Source organism: Asterias amurensis, chromosome 5, assembly GCF_032118995.1.
Source record: "Asterias amurensis chromosome 5, ASM3211899v1".
NCBI lineage: Eukaryota > Metazoa > Echinodermata > Asteroidea > Forcipulatida > Asteriidae > Asterias > Asterias amurensis.
This window is the reverse complement of record NC_092652.1, coordinates 2,697,127-2,721,606: the sequence shown is the minus strand read 5'-3', so window position 1 is coordinate 2,721,606 and position 24,480 is coordinate 2,697,127. Positions and strand designations below refer to the sequence as shown.

The window sequence follows — 24,480 nt, the reverse complement described above, 5'->3', positions numbered from 1 at the left end:
AGCCATGAATACAAATCAAAAATAGAACTCTACTAAAATAATGTTTGTAACAATGGTCAAAAAAATATTCAAACATTGTGTTGGTTTTATATGATTTGAGGCATTGCATTGGTGAGGTATCAATATATATTATTTGGTTTGCGGTAACACCATGTGTATATCTACTTGCAAGGTAGAGTTTGTTCAATAGAGAGCTGTCTTTCTTTATTCTACTACCGCGGAGTAGATTTATCGGATGTTCACACGAACCAGAAATAATAATGGGGAGATGAACAAAACCAATGGGAGTGTGAAAGCGCTGCCCGTTAAAGGAACACGTTGCCTTGGATCGGATGAGTTGGTCTATAAAAAGCGTTTGAAACCGTTTGTTATTAAATGTATATGGTTAGAAAGATGTTTTAAAAGTAGAATATAATGATCCACACAAGTATCTCTCAAAATTGCACGGTTTTCTTTTTACGTTGCGAACTATCACGGTCGGCCATTTAGGGGGGTCAAAATTTTGACTCCCATAAATGGCCGACTGTGTTATTGGACGAGGTAAAAAGAAAACCACGCAATTTCGAGACATATTTGTGTAGATCATTGTATTCTACTTTTACATCATCTTTCTAACCATATGCATTTTATAATAAACGGTCAAAAAACGCTTTTCAAAGACCAACTCGACCGATCCAAGGCAACGTGTTCCTTTAAAAAAAAATATTTATTATAAACTGCACACGTGCACGCTTTAAAGGAACACGTTGCCTTGGATCGGACGAGTTGGTCTATAAAAAGCGTTTGAATCCGTTTGTTATGAAATGTATACGGTTAGAAAGATGTTTTAAAAGTAGAATATAATGATCCACACAAGTATCACTCAAAATTGCACGGTTTTCGTTTTACGTCGCGAACTATCACGGTCGGCCATTTATGTGAGTCAAAATTTTGACCCCCATAAATGGCCGACGTGTTAGTCGACGAGGTAATAAGAAAACCACGCAATTTCGAGGCATATTTGTGTAGATCATTGTATTCTACTTTTAAATCATCTTTCTAACCATATGCATTTTATAACAAACGGTCACAAAACGCTTTTCAAAGACCAACTCGACCGATCCAAGGCAACGTGTTCCTTTAAGCAACAGTGGAGTGGCCGAAAAAGCAAATTCATATGCGCAGGCCATTCTCCTTTTGATTACTAATTATTTGAAATAAGTAGCTTTATGTTTTAAAAGGATATAAACGAAGGGCCAAATTAATTTGTGATAAAAAGACATAATGACAGGCCGCTATTATTTCTGGTGCATGTTCCCCATGGAGGTAGAAAATACCTCCATGGTTTACCATAGGTCGACTGATTTGTGAGCGAGTTCCAATTTTTTCTCAAAAATAAGTTCGGAGAATGATGATCTCGGCATGGAGGCACGTACGGTCGTCCGTTAGGCAGCTTCGTGAAAAATAACTTGTGGGGGATACGGCATTCCCCGCAAGTTGACGACTTCGACAAGTTACAATCTTAACAATGGCTGAAATCAATTATAACCAATCCAACCATTAAACCTGTTTTTTCTGACACAAAAGGTAAATTTTAAAAGTAGCCCCCCCCCCCCCCCTCCAGCCCCGCCCCACCACATCTCGCCAACTTAGCAACATAGGGCGCCCTCTATCGTTTCCTGTTATTATAAGTGATTGGGTAAGTCGGGTGCCTAGTGAATGAACAATGGTAACTAAGTTATGGTGCGTCTAGGAACTCTTTGACATTGTTGGAATTTTTAGATGCTGTTGATTCGTGATACATGTTGCGAAGGAAAACTTAACGGCAAAAGGTTTGTTTACAATACTTATTGGACGATATTTAATTTTTTCTTGTATGAATTGAATGACCACATACACGATGGATATTTATATTGTTTTTTCAATTTTAATTTCACTTCTTAAATAAATGTATTTTTCATTATTTTTGTTGGGTAAGTTCCTGGGCCAGGCTCCATGATTTTCATTTTACTTTCTACCGCCATGATTTTACACTACACACAGACACAGCAGTTGAGTTAGGGAGTCCGGCACTTTTGAGGTTTTTCCAGAGCACCTACTCAAAATTGGTATCAATGGAAAGCTTGTCTCATCATGAGTAATTTGATAGTAAAGAAAGAAATTGCTAGGTTCATTTTTCACAAATGACAAAGAAATACAAATAGGCCTACTTCGTTTAAAGTTGTTTTTCGGAGGGGGGGGGGTGGCATGGGGGGTGTCTTATTAATTTCTTCATTTTGTTGAAACCAGGGACAAAGCACTTGACAACAAAATTGGTCGATCCATACCTGCGCGATAAATTTCAAATTAAATAAACAAATAAATTTGTAAATAAATAAATAAAACATGATGTGCAAATATCTATCTGACGTCAACTTTTGAGTAATTTTTTGTTTTGTGTCCTTTTGTTTTCCTTCGATTAAACATTAAAAAACAACAATAATTGACTTAATTTTATCTGTTTTGGATTTTCTGTGGGCCCAAAAGAAAATAACAATTTAAAGTTAACCACTTTTAAAGAGCGTAAACTATTACGTGTGCATTAACAGAGCACGATGGTAGAAATAGATGAACAGATACTGTCATCATAAGCTGTGCTCTGGTTGTTTCTAACTCTCAATTTCATAAATTCATAGTTGTCAATCAAACGAAAGATTGTAAACGTGCAAGTTAAATGTGTTTGTGCTGGAAACCAGAGCTGAGTGTAAGTCTAACATTTTGAATTCCCTCTCCTCACCCCTCGGCTCAGGCTTGGAATTTCAACTTTTGAAAGGGCAAGGCCATTTTAATTTTGCAAAAGGGTACTTCATCAGAAAATCTTTAAAAGTTTGTGTGAGACTTTTAAAAGGGCTCTGACATGTCTGAGGCCAAGAACAAGGGGCAACAGAAGCAAAGACCTTCCATTGCCAGCCAATTTCCCGGCATGTATTCTGCCATTCAGTTGAACAAAAATAATTATTTTCATTCTTTTTTCTTGCATATGGATCATTTGTCACAGATCATCGACCATGCTTAATTCTCTCCGCTGAGTGTTTACAGCGTTTCATCATGGACGCCACGGACGATACTCTCCGTCAGCAATTCCAGGCTCTTCAGGAGCAGCAACAAAAGAAACTACTCCGACGAAAACAACGACAAGAAGAGAAGAATAAGAAGGAGCTAGTAGCTAAGGAGAGGGAAGAGAATGGGAAAAAGACCAAGGATGGATCTGAACCCGGTGGTCTTAGGTTAGATGATGACCTAGATTTAAAGGTGCGTGATTCTACTTAAATAATAATAATAATATTGGCTTCTTATGTAATGCTTGGGTCCGTTGCGCAGTGACGCTCATGGTGCTTCAACATTATTACCCCTGGTCATTGGGCCTTAAACCATTCCTTAAACCATCTCAGCTCCCTGTGCCGCCAAATATGTAGTGCACTGAGGTAATCAATTGCAAGAACCAACTCTGCCCTCACAGGTAACCATTTACCCCTGGGTGGAGAGAAGCAATTGTAGTGAAGTGTCTTGCTCAGGGACACAAATGTTTCGAGTAGAAATGTCAAAGGGCTGTTTAATTTCAAAGTTTTTTTTACACATCCTGCAAGATCCAACTTGCCTGGTTTTGCAATATCGGACTCTTCAAACTTTAGATTGGACATACCACCATAATCAGAGTCGAGTGTTGAGTTGCCATAATGAGATGGATTTTGTTACAATGATGATGAAGGATCCTTGCAAGTAAACCACTCAAGAAGGGTAAATGGAGGATTTGAGACTGTTGCGGTTGGTACTTAAGTATTTTGGATGTGTACTTTCTACATCTATCCAGCTACTTGTCATGAGCCTATTCAGTATCTAGACAAGGGTGCGGCTGCTGACGGTGGACGGTTTGTGTGCTCAATGGGTGCAGAAAAGACCACTCTAAAGAGGGTATGGATTAAATCTTGTTCTTTTTATTTTCAGTTGAGTGAACCTGTTATAAATGACATTAAGTTCGATGAGGAACTTACAGCTCATCTCAACGGTCAGATTAGGGTAAGTTCAGAAATTAGAAAGTCAATTTGCATCAGGAATAACAAGAAAAATACAACTATTTGTCACTTTGAGTTAAATCTTTTTACCCATTGATATCTTGTGATTGTTGCCTGACTGTTGTTTTAGTTGGTTATGGTACTTTTTGTACAACACAAAACACAAGCATTCACAGATTTATATACATTTTACTGGTCTAAAAATAATGATGGTAGAAAGCTTCCCTTACGCTGTAGTTTTTGTGAATTGAGTTATTAAAGTTAAACCATTTCACGAATACATTGCTCTGTGATTTCACTTTTTTTTAATAAACTTGACAACTAGTGAATCTGCAACTTCTACATGTAAATTATATTACATACATTGGACATCTTCATTCAGCCTATTTTTTGAAATTCTTCTTTCTCAAGGAGCTTAAAGATGAATCGGGACGGTTATACAAGCTTCTGAGTGAGAGAGACTACGAGATCAGGAAGCTGAAGAAACAGCGAGATGAGGACAGGCTGGCTCTTGGAGGTATGTAGAAGACTCAGAGAACATCCAATTCTTCCAATTCTTGTATCATGGATAAGGTTAGATCATCTGTCTTAAGATGTGTAAATAGTTCATGGCCTTTCCAAACCATTTATTTTGTTGGCAGGGAAGTTATTCTGGCATTTTTGTTGAAACTGCTTTAAATAAAATTGAAGTAAACGCCAGATTTCAAATCGGTGACTTTTAAGATGCAAAAGGAAGACCCCCAACCAATGTTGTAGTGAAACATAGAATCCAAACAATGAGACCTAGGTCTCTCCATCTTAGACCGAGACAAGTTCTCGTAAGATAAGGACAAGACCGAGCTGAGACTGCAAAACAGATTTGTAGACATTCTTGAGACATGCAACAATGACATAGAATCCCAACAATGAGACCTAGATCTCTCAACCTGAGACCGAGAAAAGTTCTCGCAAGATCTGGACTAAGCATAATGGGGCCTAAATTCATAGAGCTGATTAGGTAATGCTTAGCAATGTTCTGCTTAGCAGAAATGAGCAGGATACCAGCCACAACTTGTACATGTGATGCTGTATTTTGGCTGGTAAGCATATTTTTGTTTTGCTTAGCTACCTTTTGTGTTTAAGCAGCTCTATGAAATTGGGCCCAGCTTGGGACCAAGCTGAGACTCGAGACTGCCAAAATGGTCTTGAGGCAGTTTTGAGAACTATGACAGACACTGCCATCAACAAAATTTGATGAATGAAAGTTCATTGTGGATTTCATTTTTCAAGGTGGAGGGTTTGCGAGTGACACCGCGGCAACCAAGATAGTGGACCTCTCCAAGAAGAATCGAGAGCTGACAGCGGAACTGGAGGGTGAGAAAACCAAAGTGAAGCAGCTTCTTCGTAAGGTCAGAGACAAAGAGAAAGAAGTTAGGGAGGCTCTTCAACAGTCACAGCCTGGAGAGATTGGAGGCAAGAGCACCCATCAGAAAACGCCACTGAGTGAGGAACAATCCATCGACCAGGTATTTTTTATACACCCTCCAAATATTCAGAGATTATGTAAAGAACTCCTGTTAGTATGAAAGAGTAATGTTAACTTGAAAAGTCTCAAACATCTGCCATCTTTTGTTGCATCTATTCTGTCATCAATCACTCCTGGAATTTCATCTTTGGGATGGCAAGGCCATTTTTATTTTGCAAATATGGCATTTCCTTAGGAAAAATCTGAAAGTCTATGGGATCTTTTGAAGGGGGCACCAAGGCCAAGACCAGGGCAACAGAGGCTGTAGCCTCCAGGTAGTTGTGATCTGCATATACCAGTATGCTTCGATTTTGACAGGGCAAGGGCACCACGGCAAAGACCAGGGTACTAGAGGCTGTGGCCTGTAGGTAGTTGTGATCTTTGCAGACCTGTACGCGTCGTTTTTGACAGGGCAAGGGCACCACGGCAAAGACCAAGGCACTAGAGGCTGTGGCCTCTAAGTAGTTGTGATCTTCGCAGACCTGTATGCTTCGTTATTGACAGGGCAAGGGCGCCAAGGCAAAGGCAGGGCACTAGATGCTGTGACCTCTAAGTAGTTGCGATCTCTGCAGACCTGTACACTTCGTTTTTGACAGGGCAAGGGCGCCAAGGCAAAGGCAGGGCACTAGATGCTGTGACCTCTAAGTAGTTGCGATCTCTGCAGACCTGTATGCTTCGTTTTTGACAGGGCAAGGGCGCCAAGGCAAAGAACAGGGCACTAGATGCTGTGACCTCCAGCTAATGGCCAGCTTGGTCAATTCTAATTGAACTGAATGACTTGTATTGTGTAGTACCTATTGTAGTTGTTACCAAGTTTGTTTATGAAGAAAACTCCTGATGTAATTGTTCCACCAGGCAGCGTCGATGGCTGCAGAGTTGAAGACACTTCAAGACAGCCTAAACAAGAGCCAAGCCAAGCAGACCGACTTCAGGAATCAAGTCAACTTACTTAAACAGGAACTCAAGGTGGCTCATAAGGTAATCAAGTGACAGAGTGACACTGTCTGGGTGTAAAGGAATGTTGGAATCTGTTTGATTTTATGTCCGTCACAAGTTCAGGAACCTAAAAAATCCCAAGAATGTTTGAACGTTATTGAGACCTTACATAGTTTGTTTGAATGCCATGTGGATTGTGTTTCAACGATCAATCTGTTCAAGCTGCCAAGGATCGGCCTGGATGGCACAGTGTATTTCTCACATTGGACAAACCCGTGGTCACAACATCTCGAGCCGAGTTTGGCCTGAGTAGCGTCAATTATTTATATTAATTCAACTAAAAAAGTGTGTAGTACCTGAGAAACCTAATCTACTTGACAAACTGGAACTGGTGACCATAGAAGTAGGTGGGGAAAGATACCACTAAGTCACCCTCCCCCCACCCATGCCCCACATCTCAAAATCTGTAATGAAAAATTCTTTCTTTGTTTGTGTTTGAAGGTTCTTTCTAAGGAGCTAGGTGAGAATGTTAACATCCAGAACCTCCTGAATGATAGCAGTAACTGGAGAGGTAGAGCTCAGCAGATTATCCTGCTGCAAAACAAGGTAAGTAGAATGTAGAGTCAGTTTGTGGAAACCCCCGGCTCAGGACTATTAAGGTCGTTAGGCTCTTTGGGCTTAACCTTGCTTAGGCCCCCAGAGGACAGGGTTGCTGGCTGGATGCTCCGGGTGGCGATAGCTGTGCCCTGCAAACTTTACTCTTCTTGCGCAGATTTTTGCAAAAAAATACCAGCTGATCGTCCGGATTTTTCAAAAAAGAGGAGGATGAGGGCCTTTTTATTTATTATTTTTTATTTTTTTTATAAAATGGTCGCCTAATATTTCAAATCAAACAGGCCACCAATTCTTCAGTTTGAACCCACCGCAAACTTATTTTCAATCTATTTGTTGCATGAGCACTATTAAAAGATTTGCTGGTAGGCATGCACTTATTATTGTTTTATGAAACAGAGGGTTACACGTGTTCGAGAGCATCACAGTAGATTCAGGAAAAGCCCTTAGGCCTGTCCTTTTGAAAGGATGGATCAAAGAAGAAAAACTTTTCTTTTTTTTTCTTTTTTTTTAAATTGAAAAAATAAAAAATAGTTTAAAAAAAAGCAGGCGGCCCCAACTGGTGTTTTGTTTTATTTGGCCTAAACTTGGGGTATCTTCCCTCAAGACATCAACAATATAGCAAAGCCTTCTGATGTTGTAAACATCAAGTTGTTTTTTTCTAGAACAGATTTAATGTCCATGCTTCGCTCGAAAAAAATAGCACTGATTCAAGAGTGGCCGCGAAGAGCTGTAACTTCAGGTGTCTACTCATGTTTGTGCACCATACCTTGTTTTGGTTACCAGAGAATGAATTTGTGAGGTGCTTCGTCATGATAGTTGGTAGTTGCCAGCTGCCCGTATTCTGCTCTCTCGAGTATTTGTGGATATCTTGGGAAGTCATTAAAGATACTGGTTAGATATCTTCTGCTTGCAGCTTATGAGACAAAATACTTACCCCTCCCCCCCCCCTCCTCTCAACTTCCTCTCACCAGGTCTCTGAGCTGAATCAACAAATAGATCAGTTTAAAAGTCGCCCAGGGACTGAGATGAGCTTAGAGGAGCAGTTCATGACGATGGAGTTCTCTGAGGGGAGGTCATCGATCACGTCTGCCCCGCCAAGAAGCACCAAGGGTGTAGGGAGGATGGACGAACGCCAGAGACAAAGACTCAGACAACAGGAGAAGGATAAACGAGAAGAGAAAGAGGTGAGACGTTAATCTAATATACTTTCTCCTCAGATTGATTTCTCCATTTTTAACTGTTATTCTGCTATTTTCCTTGTTTTTTTGTCTTATTTTTTGTCTTGTTTTAATATATCTAAGATTAAATTCATAAGAAAATGAAGATGCAATCGTATGGAACACCCAAGATGGCAGAGTTGGGCTTTCAAAACCAAGGATAAATGTTTAAAAAGCAGTCTTCGCACTTGGAAGCTTTCGCGCTCGCAATCTTTCATGCTTTGCGCTCATAGTTCAGGTTTTTTTCCAACAGCCTATCACATCCCCATCTCCTGAAAGCCTGAAAGATTTATTATATTTCTCTGCTGGTACTCGCTAAAAGCCTCCTCAGCAACTTACTGTGGATTGAGGTGTGGTGCCTTTAATAGACCGATCCATTAAGCTCTGCCCCATTGCCTATTGACCAATCACAACGCAACGAAGGTCCAACACTAAGACCCGACATGCAGGCGCGTATCTTAGCGCGCGGCAGAGTTGTGCAGAAAGGCATTGGAGAGTTCCATGTGTTCTTGCTGACACGTGCGTCGTGGGCGGAGCCTACTGGATTGGTCTATTGGTGGACACTTGTGCAAGGTGCTCAATACATTATGTTGTGCAAGTAATACTACATTTTTTTTCTCAACCACATTTGACTCCTTTCACAATCAAAATCGTCTTTTTTTCAGAAAGCAACTATAGAATTGAAGACTTTGGAAGAGGATTACCGTAAGTTAAAGGAGAAACTCGATGCCTCTAAAGCACGTAATAAAGTGTTGTCCAATGAAGTGAAGGCATTGAAGCAGCAGAATTCCACTTTGCTAGACAAGGGAAAACACGACAATGAGCTGATTGAAGCGCTACTGGTGAGTAATGGTCGCCAAGGTTGAAAAAAATCCACAAAACAGCAAGGCTTGTAGCTCAAAATATTTACTGGACCAGACATTTGTGATGCAGTCAAGCTGAATGAGTCGATTGTCAGAATCACCAGTGATCTTCGGAGTTAGTTTGACTTCCAGCCGTCTAAAAGTATTTATACTAAACAAATTCTTTTTTTTTTACACAATTATTTATTTGACGAAAAAGACCATGTATTCAAATTATCGACACAAGTTGTAAATAATGGCGGAAAATCGAACGTTAGACACGCCTTCAGAGAGTCCATTGTAAATCTAGTTTCTTGGTAGAATGTGATTCAAAAAGTCAGACCTTGTGATTTCTTAGGATTTGTCCTGACTTCAGGAGTGTTTAAAAAAAAAAACTGGCTCCTGTGTTTAAAGCCATTGGACACTTTCGGTAAACAGTAATGTCCAAGGCCCACACTTTGTGTATCACAACTTATATATAAAATAACAAACCTGTGAAAATGTAGGCTCAATCGGTCATCGGGGTCGGGAGAAAATAACGGAAAAACCCAGCCTTGTTTCCGCACGTCATGACATGTGTTTAAAATAAATCGGTAATTCTCGATATCGAGAATTGATATTGTTTTAATGTTTTCTCCAAAAGTAAAGCATTTCATGGAATAATATTTCAAGAGAAGTCTTTCACCATTACCTTCTGTAAACCCTGTAAGTTATTTGTAAATCTGTGAACTTATTTTTTTTTTTTTTTCTGTCCGAAAGTGTCCAATGGCTTTAACTAACACTGCTGTACTGTTTGAATATCAAGGGTCAGCAAGACCAGCTTAAGAAGCATCTAGACCTAAGCACCAAGCAACACCAAGACGCTAAGAAGCTCCAGGAGCATGCTGGTAAGCAGCTACAACTACGCAGCCAACAGGAAGCCAACACGGTAGACCAACTTAGACTCATCGTCAAGGAGAAAGAGGCAACGGTCCAACGGCTGGAGGATGAAGTACTGGAAATGAGAAGAATGGTCAGTTTAACGCCTCCCCCCCCCCCACTTCCCGATCTCTTCCCCCTTCCCATGGCTCCCTTCTCCCTGACATCCTCTTGTGACAGCCAGGAAATTATTGAGAGCATTGTCTTTAGTTCACAATGTTTTCATTTAAAAGTGTTTTGTGTTTTGTGCTTCAGTCTTAAGCTTAACCTTAAAGACAAAAAGACACTTTAAAAACCTCCAGACTCGGTTTTTGATATTTCATATTTTACTCTTTCAGCAAGAGCAGCAGCTTCAGAGGTTGCAGCATAACGGCTTTACCGACACACCCCCTGACAGACCCCAGAGCAGAACCCCAAGCAGATCCTTCACAATCACATCAATGGATAGACCACTTAGTGCAGAGAGACACAGTGGGTTGTCTCATGGGTCACCAACACCTCCGCAGTCAAGGTAAAGTAGATATTCTTGATGTTCTTAGCTAAGAAGCCATTTGCGAGATAGATTTATTAATTACTTAGATAAGTGTTTTTTAGCCTTTGCTTTTTAGATTGTTTCTCTATGAAGCGCCTTGAGCATCTTTTAGGCAGACTTTGCCTCTATATAAGTTTTCTTTATTATTATTTATTATTTAGATCATGGCTGGTACAATGACTTGCTATAGTCACAGTGTAACGCTTACATTTGAATACCTCAAACAGTTGCTACACTGTATGTCAAATGGGTAGGGGCAAGCCTTTGCAAAACAACCTCAAGATGAGCAGACCCTGGTACCATTGCGCCAGACACATCCATTCACAATTGTGCATGGCTGTTCACCCTCTCTTACAAACAATGCAAAAGCTTGCCCTGAATCATGGGACATGGCAACTGTCGATTGTCTGAGGAATTCAAATATTAGTGGTTACCCTCTGATCAAGCACGTCATTGTATATTAAAATCTAACATGCAAATGGCTTATTTATTGATGGTCTAGGACCTCAAATCTCATCCCCAATAAATTTATAAAAATTATAACCTTTTTTCCTACTTTTGACCACTAATGTTTCAAATTTGCTTTTAGGCAAGGGATACGACCTCCAACTGTTCAGCGGGGATCATCTAGACTGAGCAATGGAGATACACCAAGTAGAGCATCCTCAAGAGGTACACGGCCCACCAGCGCTGGGTAAGTTATCATTCAATATCAATTACTCGTCAAATCTTAGTTGTAACTTAAACGCACTGGACACCTTTGGTAATCGTCAAAGACCAGTGTTCTAGTGCTGGGCGAATAGTGAAATTTTGTTATTCGGATACCGCTGGCCAACTATCCGAAATTAACCGGATATTCGAATAGTTTTTTCGCCGCTAGAGGGCGCTATTTAAAAAAAATATATAAAAAAATATATATAATTTTTTTTCTTTTTTGCCGCTAGAGGGCGCTGTTCGTTTGTGAATGAGATCTTATGGGCGGATTGATATTAGTTTTAGACAGTGTCACTCGGTTCATTCATAAAAATGACCGGATCTAATTTAAAGATGGCGATTTGCTTTTTCTTTTGATCGTGATTGACTCTACGTGAAGGAAAATTTTTGTAATCTTTGAACAAATTACGTCAGAAATGTCATTGTTTTAACTCTTCACGGAGGTGAGCATAGTTAAATACTTAATTTATGCTGTTTTTTGCTGTCTTAATAGAAGTTTCATAAGGATTCAGACAAAACATTCATATCAGTTGTCGCCCGACGTCCGCGGATATTCGGATATTAAAGAATATCCGGTTACTCGGTTGTAATTACAGAATTATCCGGTTTGTAAATAGGTATTCGCGCCCTATGCGGATATCCGGTTAAGAAAAAAAAGGCATTCGCGGTTACGGATAGGAAAACCTATTCGCCATTAACCGGATATTCAAATAATTCGCCCATGCCTACAGTGTTCTTACTTGGTGCATCGCTTCTTTTTGCAATATTTGTATCTGCCTTTTGTGACTTTTTGGATGTTTATGGTGCTTTTAAACTTGTGCAAGCAATGTAATTTCTTTTTTTGGAGAGTTGTAAGTTACGTATTCTTAAAGAAACTGGACACCTTTGGTAAATGTCAAAGACCAGTCTTCTCACTTGTTGTGTTTCAACATATGCACAAAATAACAAACCTATGAAAATTTGAATTCAATTGGTCGTCAAAGTTGCGAGATAATAATGGAAGAAAAAACACCCTTGTCACACGAAGTTGTGTGCTTTCAGATGCTTGACTTCGGGACCTCAAAATCTAGTTCTGAGGTCTCGAAATCAAATTCAAATATTTTAGTGGAAGATTACTTCTTTCTCAAAAACGATGTAGCTTCAGAGAGAGGGGTTTCTCACAATGGTGTATACTATCAACAGCTCTCCATTACTCGTTACCAAGTAAGTTTTGTATTATCATTTGCATCTTTGTACTGACTTGATTCATTTTGTGTCACCCCTTGAAGGAGCGTAACATCAGCATCAGGTGAGGGGTCCGAGGACTGGAGGAGACAGTTACAACAATACAGGTCACTGTGTCAGGTTGCTGAGGTAGAGCGAGATAAACTCATGGAGCTTGTTCAGATCCTTCAGAACAGGTCAGAAACATTCTAGTTTGAAGATTTCTAATTTTCTCAAAACCTCCTTATTATTTCAATTCATTTTTCATTTAATTTATTCTGGTTGTGATGCCCAGGACTCTCAGAAAAGCAAACTTAATCACTATATTAGCCAAGAACCAAATGGAGAGAAGACACTGAAGAAAATTTCAGTTTAAACACTCTCCCCTCGACAATCCATCCCTCCAATAAATTTGTTTTCCGTTTAAAGACACTGGACACTATTGGAAATTGTCAAAGACCAGTCTTCTCACTTGGTGTATCTCAACATATGCATAAAATAACAAACCTATGAAAATTTCAGCTCAATTGGTCAACAAAGTTGCAAGATATTTATGGAAGAAAAAACACCCTTGACACACAAAGTTGTGTGCTTTCAGATGCTTGATTTTGAGACCTCAAAATCTTATTCTGAGGTCTCGAAATCAAATTCGTGGAAAGTTACTTCTTTCTCGAAAACTACGTTACTTCAGAGGGAGCCATTTCTCACAATATTTTATACTATCAACAGCTCTCCATTACTCGTCTCCAAGAAAGGTTTTATGCTAATAATTATTTTGAGTAATTACCAATAGTGTCCACTGCCTTTAAGTGCCTGAAGTCGGCTGTTTGTCACACTCACTCTCTCTGCATTCTCAGGGCCGATGATGCCAACATCAAAACCACCGAAGCACAAAGCAGCCTTCAAGAAGTCAAACAGAGGAACGTGTGGCTTGAGAAACAACTAGGCAAGGTCAAAGTTGAGAGTAGCAGCGGTAAAGGGGTCAAGAAGTCATCGACCGTGAAGTCAACAACGACGATGACGTCAGGAGGATACGTAACAGATGAGGAGTTGGTGAATAGGGAGCTGTCACTCAACCACCAGACTCTAGATGAGCTACAGACAAGGTAGGTTCATGTTTATTCATTTGTTTTCATGAATTATTCGTATATTCGGTTGATTGTGGGAGGGTCTATAAAGCAGTTGCTTTAAACTGCTTTATTATGTAATGATTTGGCTTTACTCTGACTTTGTACTTATGTTTGGAGGTGATTTAACCATTCACATTGTTTATGACTACATGTATTATACAATGTAAATTGCATATTCATTGCTGTTTGCTAGGTGATCAAAATGATAAGTAATTCAGTACGCAGACATCTAACAATGTAATCACTGTTTGTGAGCAATGGAATACATGAGTTTATATTTTTGAAAATGTATCCATTTTTGCCAGGTGATTATTCTTTTGAATAATTATGTATGCAAATATCTAACCATGTAGTCATTGTTAGCAACTGACTATGAGTCTATGTATTGAATATTCATCAGTGTTTGTTAGGTGGTCATACTTATGAATAACTCAGTATGTAGACAAACCATAAAGACACTGTTTGTTAGCAATTGACTATCATCCACAATATTCATCCACGTTTGTTAAAGGTGGTCATGAATAATTCATTATGCATACATTAACCATATCAATATGAAGGGCTAACCATGCCAGGCCCGATACTTCACGGAGTCAACAAAGGCGAGTGACTCCATACCCCCTGGTCATTGCCTTGGTGCCCTTGAAATGCAATAGAGATTTACAATTTCCTCATAGTGTGCCCTTTACATACCAAAGAGAAAATGTCTTGGTGCCCTTGCCCTTTCAAAAAACGAAGCACACGGGCCTGCCATGCAGATACTGTATGTTAGCTCTTGACCATGAGGCTATAATTGTTATAATTATTTATCCATGTTTACTAAATTGTTATACTTATAAATAATGCAGTATGCAGACATTAACCATCTTAGTCATTATCTGTCATGTCTGTTAGCAACATGAGGCTACATATTGAATATTCATGTTTCGAGGTGTTCATACTCATGAATTATTCATTAAGCAGCAATAAACCAATAGTAGGAGAGACTGTCCATGTGGTCACTGATGGTTGGCAAACCGACTTATATACGTGAAGCTATTGAATATTCATTTATTAGTCATCATCATATCATCTATTGTAAACCAGTTCAAGGCTTTTCAACATTGAACAGTTTTCATGCATATAATTTGTTTCGTCCACAGTTTGTAAACTTGTCTTTATTTATAAACCTCAATAGTGCAAGCTTGGATCATGTTTCTAAATTATTATGAAGCATTGTTCTTTAAAAAAAAAACATATCTACATGAATTTCATGGGTCTAGATTGAAGGGTATGGCAATATTATTTGTTTGACCACGGGTTTGCCTAGATTAAAAGTTCTATAATAGGCCAACGACAAGGAGTTGTTAAACAAGTTTCGCTTAGACAAAACAATTTCGGCAAGTTTCTAAGAAAAGAGAATATCAAATAAAAGTGTTTTCTTTTCTGTGAGGTGAATGTTTTCATGCTCTGTATGGAGTTCCTTGAAGGGTTAAAATCAACATCAACTCACAGCAAGTAAAAACAAGGTACAATTCAGAATAGTCAATAATAAAAATCTTAAAAGTTTGGTTGGGTTGGTCAAAGAAATAGGCCAAACTTAAAATCAAAATTAATTAATTTTTTTTTGTTTTGAAAAATAGAAATATATAAATTAACAAACGAAAAAGAAGAATACAAAATATGCAAAGTTGTTTTTTTTCTAGACAGGAAAAGCCTCTGAAAACTACTGATTTTGGCTACATTTGGGCTAAAATATCTGGTTCATTTGAGGCATAACTTTGTTCTTCAGTTTATGGATTATATTATGAAGCCATTCCAAAGCTTTTGTGGTTGGAGAGGAAAGCTGCCTATTTTTAATTAATTTTTCATCAGTGATGGAGCAGTAAATTGCAATACGTCAAGCTGACAAGTCATTGTTTACACTTTTGTTAAAAAGCATAAAGAGATGAAATTAAAGTGACACGTTGCCTTGGATCGGGCGAGTTGGTCTATGAAAAGCGTTTGAAACCATTTCTTATGAAATGCAAGGTTGGAAAGATGTTTTAAAAAAGAATATAATGATCAACACATTGCACGGTTTTCCTTTTAATTTGCAAACTATAACACGGACGGCCATTTTGTTGAGTAAAAAATTTGACTCCACAAAATGGTGTGTCGTGTTAGTTCACGACGTATAAGAAAAACCGTGCAATTACGAGGCATATTTGTGTGGATCATTATATTCTACTTGTAAAACATCTTTCTAACCATGCATTTTATAATAAACGGTTTTGAACTCGCCGTATCCAAAGGAATGTGTCCCTTTAAAGGAACACGTTGCCTTGAATCGGTCGAGTTGGTCTTGAATCGGTCGAAAAGCGTCCAGTAACCGTTTGTTATAAAATCGATATGATTAGAAAGATGTTGTAAAAGTAGAATACAATGATCTACACAAATATGCCTCGAAATTGCGTGGTTTTCGTTTTACCTGGTCGACAAACACGGTCGGCCATTTATGGGAGTCAAAACTTTGACTCCCATAAATAGCCTACCGTGTTAGTTCGCGACGTAAAATGAAAACCGTGCAATTTGGAGTTATACTTGTGTGGATCATTATATTCTACTTTTAAAACATCTTTCTAACAATATGCATTTCATAACAAACGGTTTCAAACGCTTTTCATAGACCAACTCGTCCGATCCAAGGCAACGTGTTCCTTTAAGTAATGAACCACAAGGGAAATTGAGAGGAGATGATTTATTGACAGCTCCTGAATGCATGAGTGGCGACAGTTGTATAGATTGAATATACGATGAACTAGTTGGAAAATAAATGTTAATTTTTGCATCAGTGACAAGGAATACAGTTTGCTTTTACCCATACACCGGTTTGTATTAAGCACTGTATACTAAGTACTTTCCTGAGCATGGTTGATAAAAACATCTACATGAAAATCACTTGAATGGGATTTGAACCCATGACTTTCGGATTGCTTGGGCAGATGACTTATCACTAGACCACTGAGCTAGCCTTGTGGCTAGAGGCACTTCGAACCCTATGTGTTGGTATCGAGAACCGCTTTACTACAAAACAAACGCTGTTTTCTTTGAGCAATTGTTTGCATCACCTGCTGCTGCCTTGAGTCCTTGATAGACTTGAGACCGAATCCAAGATAGAATCAAAGATCCTTCATCATCCTTCATCTTGACTCGTTTTCAAGTCTTGCAACGTTGACCACTAACACATTTTGAAGTCTGTGACATGGAAAACTACAGCTGTGAGATGCTACCTTGAGTCCTTGATAGACTTGAGACCGAATCCAAGACAGAATCAAAGATCCTTCATCATCCTTCATCTTGACTCGTTTTCAAGTCTTGCAACGCTGACCACTGACACAACTTGAAGTCTGTGACATGGAAAACTACAGCTATGAGATGCTACCTTGAGTCCTTGATAGACTTGAGACGGAATCCAAGATATCATCCTTCAGCATCCTTCATCTTGACTCGTTTTGAAGTCTTGCAACGCTAACCACTGACACAACTTGAAGTCTGTAACATGGAAAACTACAGCTATGAGATGAACAGTACTTGCACAGCAAGCGTTCTTATCTATGTGGTGAGCCCTATCGGTTTCCTGACAAACGGTCTATTCATCTTCTTCGTTGTCTTCGCCAAGTCGATGCGAACACCCTTCAACGCCATCTTGTGTAACCTCTCTGTGAGTGGATTCATGTTCCTAACCTTATCTCTGGCTTGGGCTGCGGATCTGAAGGGGGTCCACAAAGTATGTTCATTCCTTCCTGTTGCCCACATTGCCTCTGGTCTGTTTGTTACCATGATCGCCATGGAACATCTTCTAGCGACGTTCGCCAAAAAAAAGCGCTCATCTATTTTCCGGAACAATTGCCGTCTGGCCGTGATTTGTGTTGGAACATGGACCTTTGCTGTGGTTTGTAGGGGGCTTATGCAATTATTTTTTATTGTTACCGAACATGCTAGATTGGAAGCTAGAAAAACCATTTTACTGTCAGTTATGCTCCTCATGGCAATGATATTTCTCATCATTAACTTTGTCTTGTACTCCTGGACTTTAACAAGACTTTGGAAGCGCCCTCTAGCAAGAGCCGCTGTACAACGCAGAGTTGTTATCAAGTTAGCCATCACGACAATTGCTGTACTCGCTTTTGATACTGTTCACCTAGGGCATTTAACCGTGCATTTGGTCGCCACAGAAAGGAACATGGATGCAAATATGATGGTTGCGACTTCAGTCATGGTAACTGTTATGCCGTTTGCGTATGGTTTTCTACGAACCAGACTAAATGTAATTACAGAACTGAGAAACCGGTGTTGCTGCAGGGAGCGTCAAGCACTGACACCGATAGCTACTCATCAGCTTTATGGCCGAATAGTCAACAACGCTCCCACAAACATGTGTCTAGAAAATGAAACAAACGACCAAGCTGCCCCACAGACTACTGCCCCACAGACTACTGTCCCACAGACTGTCACCCTACATATGGCTGCCCCACAGACTACTGCCCTACAGAATACTGCCCCACAAACTACCAACCCACAAATTACTGCACTAACTGCTGGCCCACAGCCTTCTGCCCCACAGACTGCTGCCCCACAGACTACTGCCCCACAGACTGCCGCCTTAAATACGGCTGCCCCACAGACTACTGCCCTACAAACTACTGCCCCACAAACTACCACCCTACAAACTGCTGCACCACAGACTTCTGCCCCACAGACTTCTGCCCCACAGACTACTGCCCCACAGACAACTGCCCCACACACTGCTGCCCCACAGACTACTGCCCCACAGGCTGCTGCCCCACAGACTGCTTCCCCACACACTGCTGCCCCACAGACTGCTGCCCCACAGACTGCTGCCCCACAGACTGCTGCCCCACAGACTGCTACCCTACAGACTGCTGCCCCACAGACAAATGCCCCATAGACTACTGCCCCACAGGCTGCTGCCCCACAGGCTGCTGCCCCACACACTGCTGCCCCACACACTGCTGCCCCACAGACAAATGCCCCATAGGTTACTGCCCCACAGGCTGCTGCCCCACAGGCTGCTGCCCCACACACTGCTGCCCCACACACTGCTGCCCCACAGACAAATGCCCCATAGGTTACTGCCCCACAGGCTGCTGCCCCACAGACTGCTGCCATGGCTGCCCCACAGACTGCTGACCCACAGACTACTGCCCCACAGACTACTGCCCCACAGACTGCTGCCCCACAGATGGCTGCCCCACAGACTGCTGCCCCACACACTGCTGCCCCGTAGACTGCTGGCCCACATACTGCTGACCCACAGACTACTGCCCCACAGACTGCTGCCCCACAGACTGCTGCCCCACAGATGGCTGCCCCACAGGTTACTGCCCCACAGGCTGCTGCCCCACAGATTGCTGCCCACAGACTACTGCCCCACAGACTGCTGCCCCACAGACTGCTGCCCCACAGACTGCTGCCCCACAAACTACTGCCCCACAGACTACTGCCCCACAGACTGCTGCCCCACAGATGGCTGCCCCACAGACTGCTGCCCCACACACTGCTGCCCCACAGACTGCTGCCCCCAAAGACTGCTGCCCCACAGACTGCTGCCCCACACACAGCTGCCCAACAGACTGCTGCCCCACAGAATGCTGCCCCACAGAATGCTGCCCCACACACTGCTGCCCCACAGATGGCTGCCCTCAGACTGCTGCCCCACAGACTGCTGCCCCACAGACTGCTGCCCCACAGACTGCTGCCCCACAGACTGCTGCCCCACACACTGCTGCCCAACAGACTGCTGCCCCACAGACTGCTGCCCCACAAACTACTGCCCCACAGACTGCTGCCCCACAGACTGCTGCCACACAGACTGCTGCCCCACACACTGCTGCCCCACAGACTGCTGCCCAACAGACTACTGCCCCACAGACTGCTGCCCCACAGACTGCTGCCCCACACACTACTGCCCCACAGACTGCTGCCCCTCAGACTGCTGCCCCACACACTGCTGCCCCACAGACTGCTGCCCCACAGACTACTGCCCCACAGACTGCTGCCCCACAGACTACTGCCCCACAGACTACTGCCCCACAGACTGCTGCCACACAGACTGCTGCCCCACACACTGCTGCCCCACAGACTGCTGCCCAACAGACTACTGCCCCACAGACTGCTGCCCCACAGACTGCTGCTCCACACACTGCTGCCCCACAGACTGCTGCCCCACAGACTGCTGCCCCACACACTGCTGCCCCACACACTGCTGCCCCACAGACTACTGCCCCACAGACTGCTGCCCCACAGACTGCTGCCCCACAGACTGCTGCCCCACAGACTACTGCCCCACAGACTGCTGCCCCACAGACTACTGCCCCACAGACTACTGCCCCACAGACTACTGCCCCACAGACTGCTGCCACATAGACTACTTCCCTACAAACTACTACAAGGAGTACAGCCAACTTAGCAATGACCATTATGACCCTCTTGAATATCAGAAGGAGTGAACATGGTGAAAGACTTAAACTGCGGCACTGTGTAATCATTCAAAGTTTACATCAAACTATTTGACATTAATTGTACAACAACATTTTACTCTATTCATAAATGCTTTCAGTGTAGCTGGACAAATACATGATTTGGAACAATCTTCCTTCTTTTATTAGTGAATCTTATCTCTATTTCGTAAGGCTCGTAAGCTCTATTTTGTTAAGACTTGCTTTAATCCATAATTTATTTTATGTGTGCTTGATGGTAGAGTTGGTGGTGCACACTTTCCACAAACACAGTATCATTTGGTAATAGTCAAAAAACAGTATCCTCACTCGATGTATCCCGACAAATGGCATACAATAACAACCCTTTGAAAGTTCGGGTTCAACTGGTCAGACAATTGCTCAAAAATAATAAAAGAAAAACATTCTTGTTGCATAGAATTGTGTGCTTTCAGATGCCTGACAATGGCTAGTTGCATGCCTGAAGCCTTTCCGATTCAATTATTTTTGTAAAAAAAATTACTTCTTTCTCTAAAACTACATGACTCGGAGGGGGGCGTTTCTAACAATATTTTATAACATCAACAGCTCTCCAGAGCTTGTTGCCAAGTAATTTTCTATTGTCATTTTCACATTTTGTGATTTATGACCTCCCTGTAAACACTGACAGTAGTGAATAGTGGGACATGGGTGGGTTGGCACACAAGCTTGCGGCAATGTTCAGTAGAAATCAATTGACTTTCGGTACATGTATTTCAAATAATGGGCATCGCCACAATAATGGGTAAACATTTTTCACCCTATTTACAAATGAAAGTTTGAAAACCAATTATGTAGCAGTTATCCTAATGCTATTTTGATATATTATATCAATCAATCACCGTGTCACTGATGAATAAAAATAAAAAGTCGTTGAGTTTCTTAAAATACCAGATATTTCCATGTTAAATGTGCCACCAGTGTGTCTGACCTAGTTTCTCCCATCAGGGTTTTAAGCGTGAAACCAGACTTTCTGCTTCTTCTCACACATACATACACCTTGTTGATTTGCTACGATGTAGAACAAGATGCCATTCCAACAGCTTTATTCCACTAACATGTACTGCATCTCTTTGGGGCTCAAGCTTATAAGCTTTGCTTCTTAGTGAGCTCTCCCTGCAGTACCATAAAAGTGTATTTATTTCATCCTGGCTTAACTGTATTATTTTGAACATGTACATATATAATGGCCTGTTTTACAATGTTACCGTTGAAACAATAAACGAACAATTATAAGCTAAATATTTTATTCTGGATACAGTGTATACCCAGATATGTTTAGCTGATTTTTTTAATTTAGTGTAAATTGTCATGCAATGACCTTTTGATCACATTGTGATAATGTTAATTATCTTCAAGTACGCGCTAATCCTCCAATCAGATTCGCAGAATGGAGTGGTGATAAAAACCTATATTGCACGGCTAATATCACTACCATGCGTCTTGTGTGTTCTATGTCACGCGCCAAGTTTGCTTGAAGATAAATACGTTATCACAGCACGCTCGTGGAAGTACGGAAAATATAGCGCATCTGCATTCCATATCCAACTCGGCCTTCAGCCTAGTTGGATATGGGACGCAGAAGCGCTATATTTTTCCATATTCCACTCTCGCTTGTGTGATAACTTATATAAAATATACCAATAGGCCTACACATTAGCTTTATGCTAGGGTCGAAACATCGGGCCATTAATCATTTGTTGTGCTAATATTTGTTGTTACAGATTAGGGATTCAGATGGATGAAAACAACGCCTTGAAGTCAGCCGTTAAGAGCACCTTGAAAGCCAAGGAGGAAGATCTTAAACTTTATCATGAGATGATGAGACAAACCAAGGAGGTTTTCCTCCAAGGATTACGTCAGTTCAAGCAATCCAACGCAATAAGCAGCTAACAAGGCTAACTAAAGCAGGGTTCCCATTGGAGTTTTCTTCTGCGACACACAGAAAGTTACTGTGCCTGGCTTTGGTGTAATTCTACCATGCGTTCCCATCTGGGCTCGATTTCACAAAGCACTAAGATTCATCAGAAGTTGAGTTGTCAGTATCGCCAAAGTGATTTGTATTGTGTCATCACACTTTACTAAGCAGTTATAATTGATTAGCAGTAAAGATCAATCGTAACTCTTTGTGAAACCGACCCCAAGGACTTATATTCTGCGGTGTTTGCATAGCGTTTTACAGCGTGGTTGCGGTAGGTTTACAGCGCAGAGCTGAGCTGTTCACATTGGACTTTGTAGCGGGCCTATTAAGTTACCGTAGCTGCGCAGAAGTCTTCCGCAATCTCTTTTGCATGTTAGTTTTACATCACGGTCGCAGTAAGTTGACAGAGAGGTCAATTTACCATGCGTCCCCATTGGATCTAATTGTGTCATTCTACAGAAAAGTCACGGTACTTTAACAGCAACAACGAAAGTTTCAATTGGAACTCGGCTTAAGTGATGTTTGAAGCTTTGTTAAGAAATTATTATTATGATTATTATTATTAAAAAGATTTATATAGCGCAATTCCAAAACAGACCAATGCGCTTTACAATAAAAATTGAAATTAAATACAAAAGAAAGCAAATTTATCCACATACATTAAAAGCACAAGAAGCAGCACATAAAAAGAAGTATAGTAAAAATTGACACAATATAAAACCTACAGGAAAAGCTTTGCAAAGAAAAAATTAAACCAGCAACTTTAAAATAGTTAAAATAGCATAACTATAAAACATTACATGTAGTACACTTGCTGGTAAAGTACAAACATCTTCATGGAAGAGTGTTGGCTCTGATAACAGTTGATAGTGCCTCGCCCTGGTTTCAAAATTACTTGGAAAGTTCAAAAGAATTTTTAATAATTACACATGTCCAAATATTGACATGGATAAGGATTTGTTGTGTGTTTGTTTAACAACATTCAATTTGTTTAGTTTGAGCGGGTCTTTTTTCCATGAGAGATGTTATCATTTGTGTTTTCATTCATGTGTCAAAATATTTCAAAATATGTAAGATTATCCTTTGCTTTCTGATAACGTGAGAATGTAGACACAAAAATTCTGGTCAGTTTATATTCCTGAAAAGTCACAGAACTATCCTCGGTGTTTAAAATGGTTGAACTGTTTTATTGGGATTGTTGAACCACACCTTTTTTGCTAGACGGTTCTTTTCCTTTACAAATGCAATGGACCTTGCAACATAATGGAGCAATTGTTTACTCAAGTGCAAACAAAACCGAGAAGGGATGGCCCAGAAAATTCTTGGGAACAATTATATCTTTGAAAGGATTGTGTCACCAGACAGTATTCATTAAAGAAGCATTTCAGATTTGTTCCTTAGAAAAAAACCCAGATGTATTTAACACAGTCCTGCTAGCTAGGTTGTGATGTAAAAACTCATTACGAGTTGGTTTTCGAAGCCAAATTTGTGTGTTACTATTTTTTTTTTATTAAAAAACAAAAAATTGACATTTTAAGATTTTTTTTTTCAAAACTGACATCGGCAAACTTTCAGTTCTTTTTTCATTTTTTGCTGCTATTTATTCTGTTTTATTTGTATGATGAGAAATTGTTTTAACTGATGATTTATTTTTTTTAGTTTCTGGCTCTTTGAAATACTTTATAAACCGTCCTAGCAAAGAGCAGGAACATTGTCAAATGTACAAATGTAAATATTTAAAGCAAATAATTGTCTGCTTTTGTTTCGTAATAATGAGATAATGATACGAATTATTGATTCAATTAGTTTAAACTTGTCCAGTAAACAGAGTCCGTCCTTTGACTTAACTGTATTGAATTGTACATTGATATATTTGTGGCAAAGAAATAATATCTTGAAGATTATTAAATATTTGTTCTGTTGAGAGCTTCTTAAATGCAGATTACATGTACTTGTTGTTATTTAATGTTATTACTCTTAACTAGGAAAGACATTTGATGTCACCCGCAATGCAGAATTAAGTGCTGTTAGTTTTCACTTTGGTTTCATATTTTACTGAGGTGTATGATTTTTTTTTTTTTTTTTTTTTAATTTTTTTTCATTGATCCTTCTGTTGTAGTAGTCCTGCTGTAGATCTCACAAAGAGTTAAGATTAATCTCATCTTGAGTTAGGACGATTTACCTAACTTAGGAATGGCTTGAAGTGTTTAATAACTCTTAAAGAGTTCTATGACTTAGTTCTAAGTTAGGAGTATCTTAGGAAATCAACCCTGATGCCCTTTCTTGTGAGTGCAAGGGCAAGGCAGCTAGTACGGACTTTTCTCAAAATGGTCCGACTGGCTAGTTCAGTGTTGAAAAGCATCCCTATTTAAAGGTACAAGTTGCCTTGGATCGGACGA

At 40.5% G+C, this 24,480-nt stretch overlaps 1 protein-coding gene across 1 annotated transcript; it reads left to right on the top strand.

The window, feature by feature from the left end:
• The first annotated feature begins 1,737 nt into the window (after nucleotides 1-1,737).
• LOC139937598 (coiled-coil domain-containing protein 13-like) lies at nucleotides 1,738-24,010 on the top strand. The gene is made up of 15 exons (XM_071932811.1): nucleotides 1,738-1,811; nucleotides 3,017-3,270; nucleotides 3,964-4,035; nucleotides 4,443-4,548; nucleotides 5,301-5,536; nucleotides 6,391-6,513; nucleotides 6,973-7,077; nucleotides 8,058-8,270; nucleotides 8,969-9,145; nucleotides 9,951-10,157; nucleotides 10,402-10,574; nucleotides 11,185-11,289; nucleotides 12,578-12,709; nucleotides 13,370-13,618; nucleotides 21,885-24,010. Exons 2-15 carry the CDS (start codon nucleotides 3,067-3,069, stop codon nucleotides 22,051-22,053), a joined length of 2,271 nt encoding a protein of 756 aa, XP_071788912.1. The 5' UTR covers nucleotides 1,738-1,811; nucleotides 3,017-3,066; the 3' UTR covers nucleotides 22,054-24,010.
• Nucleotides 24,011-24,480: the final 470 nt, after the last annotated feature.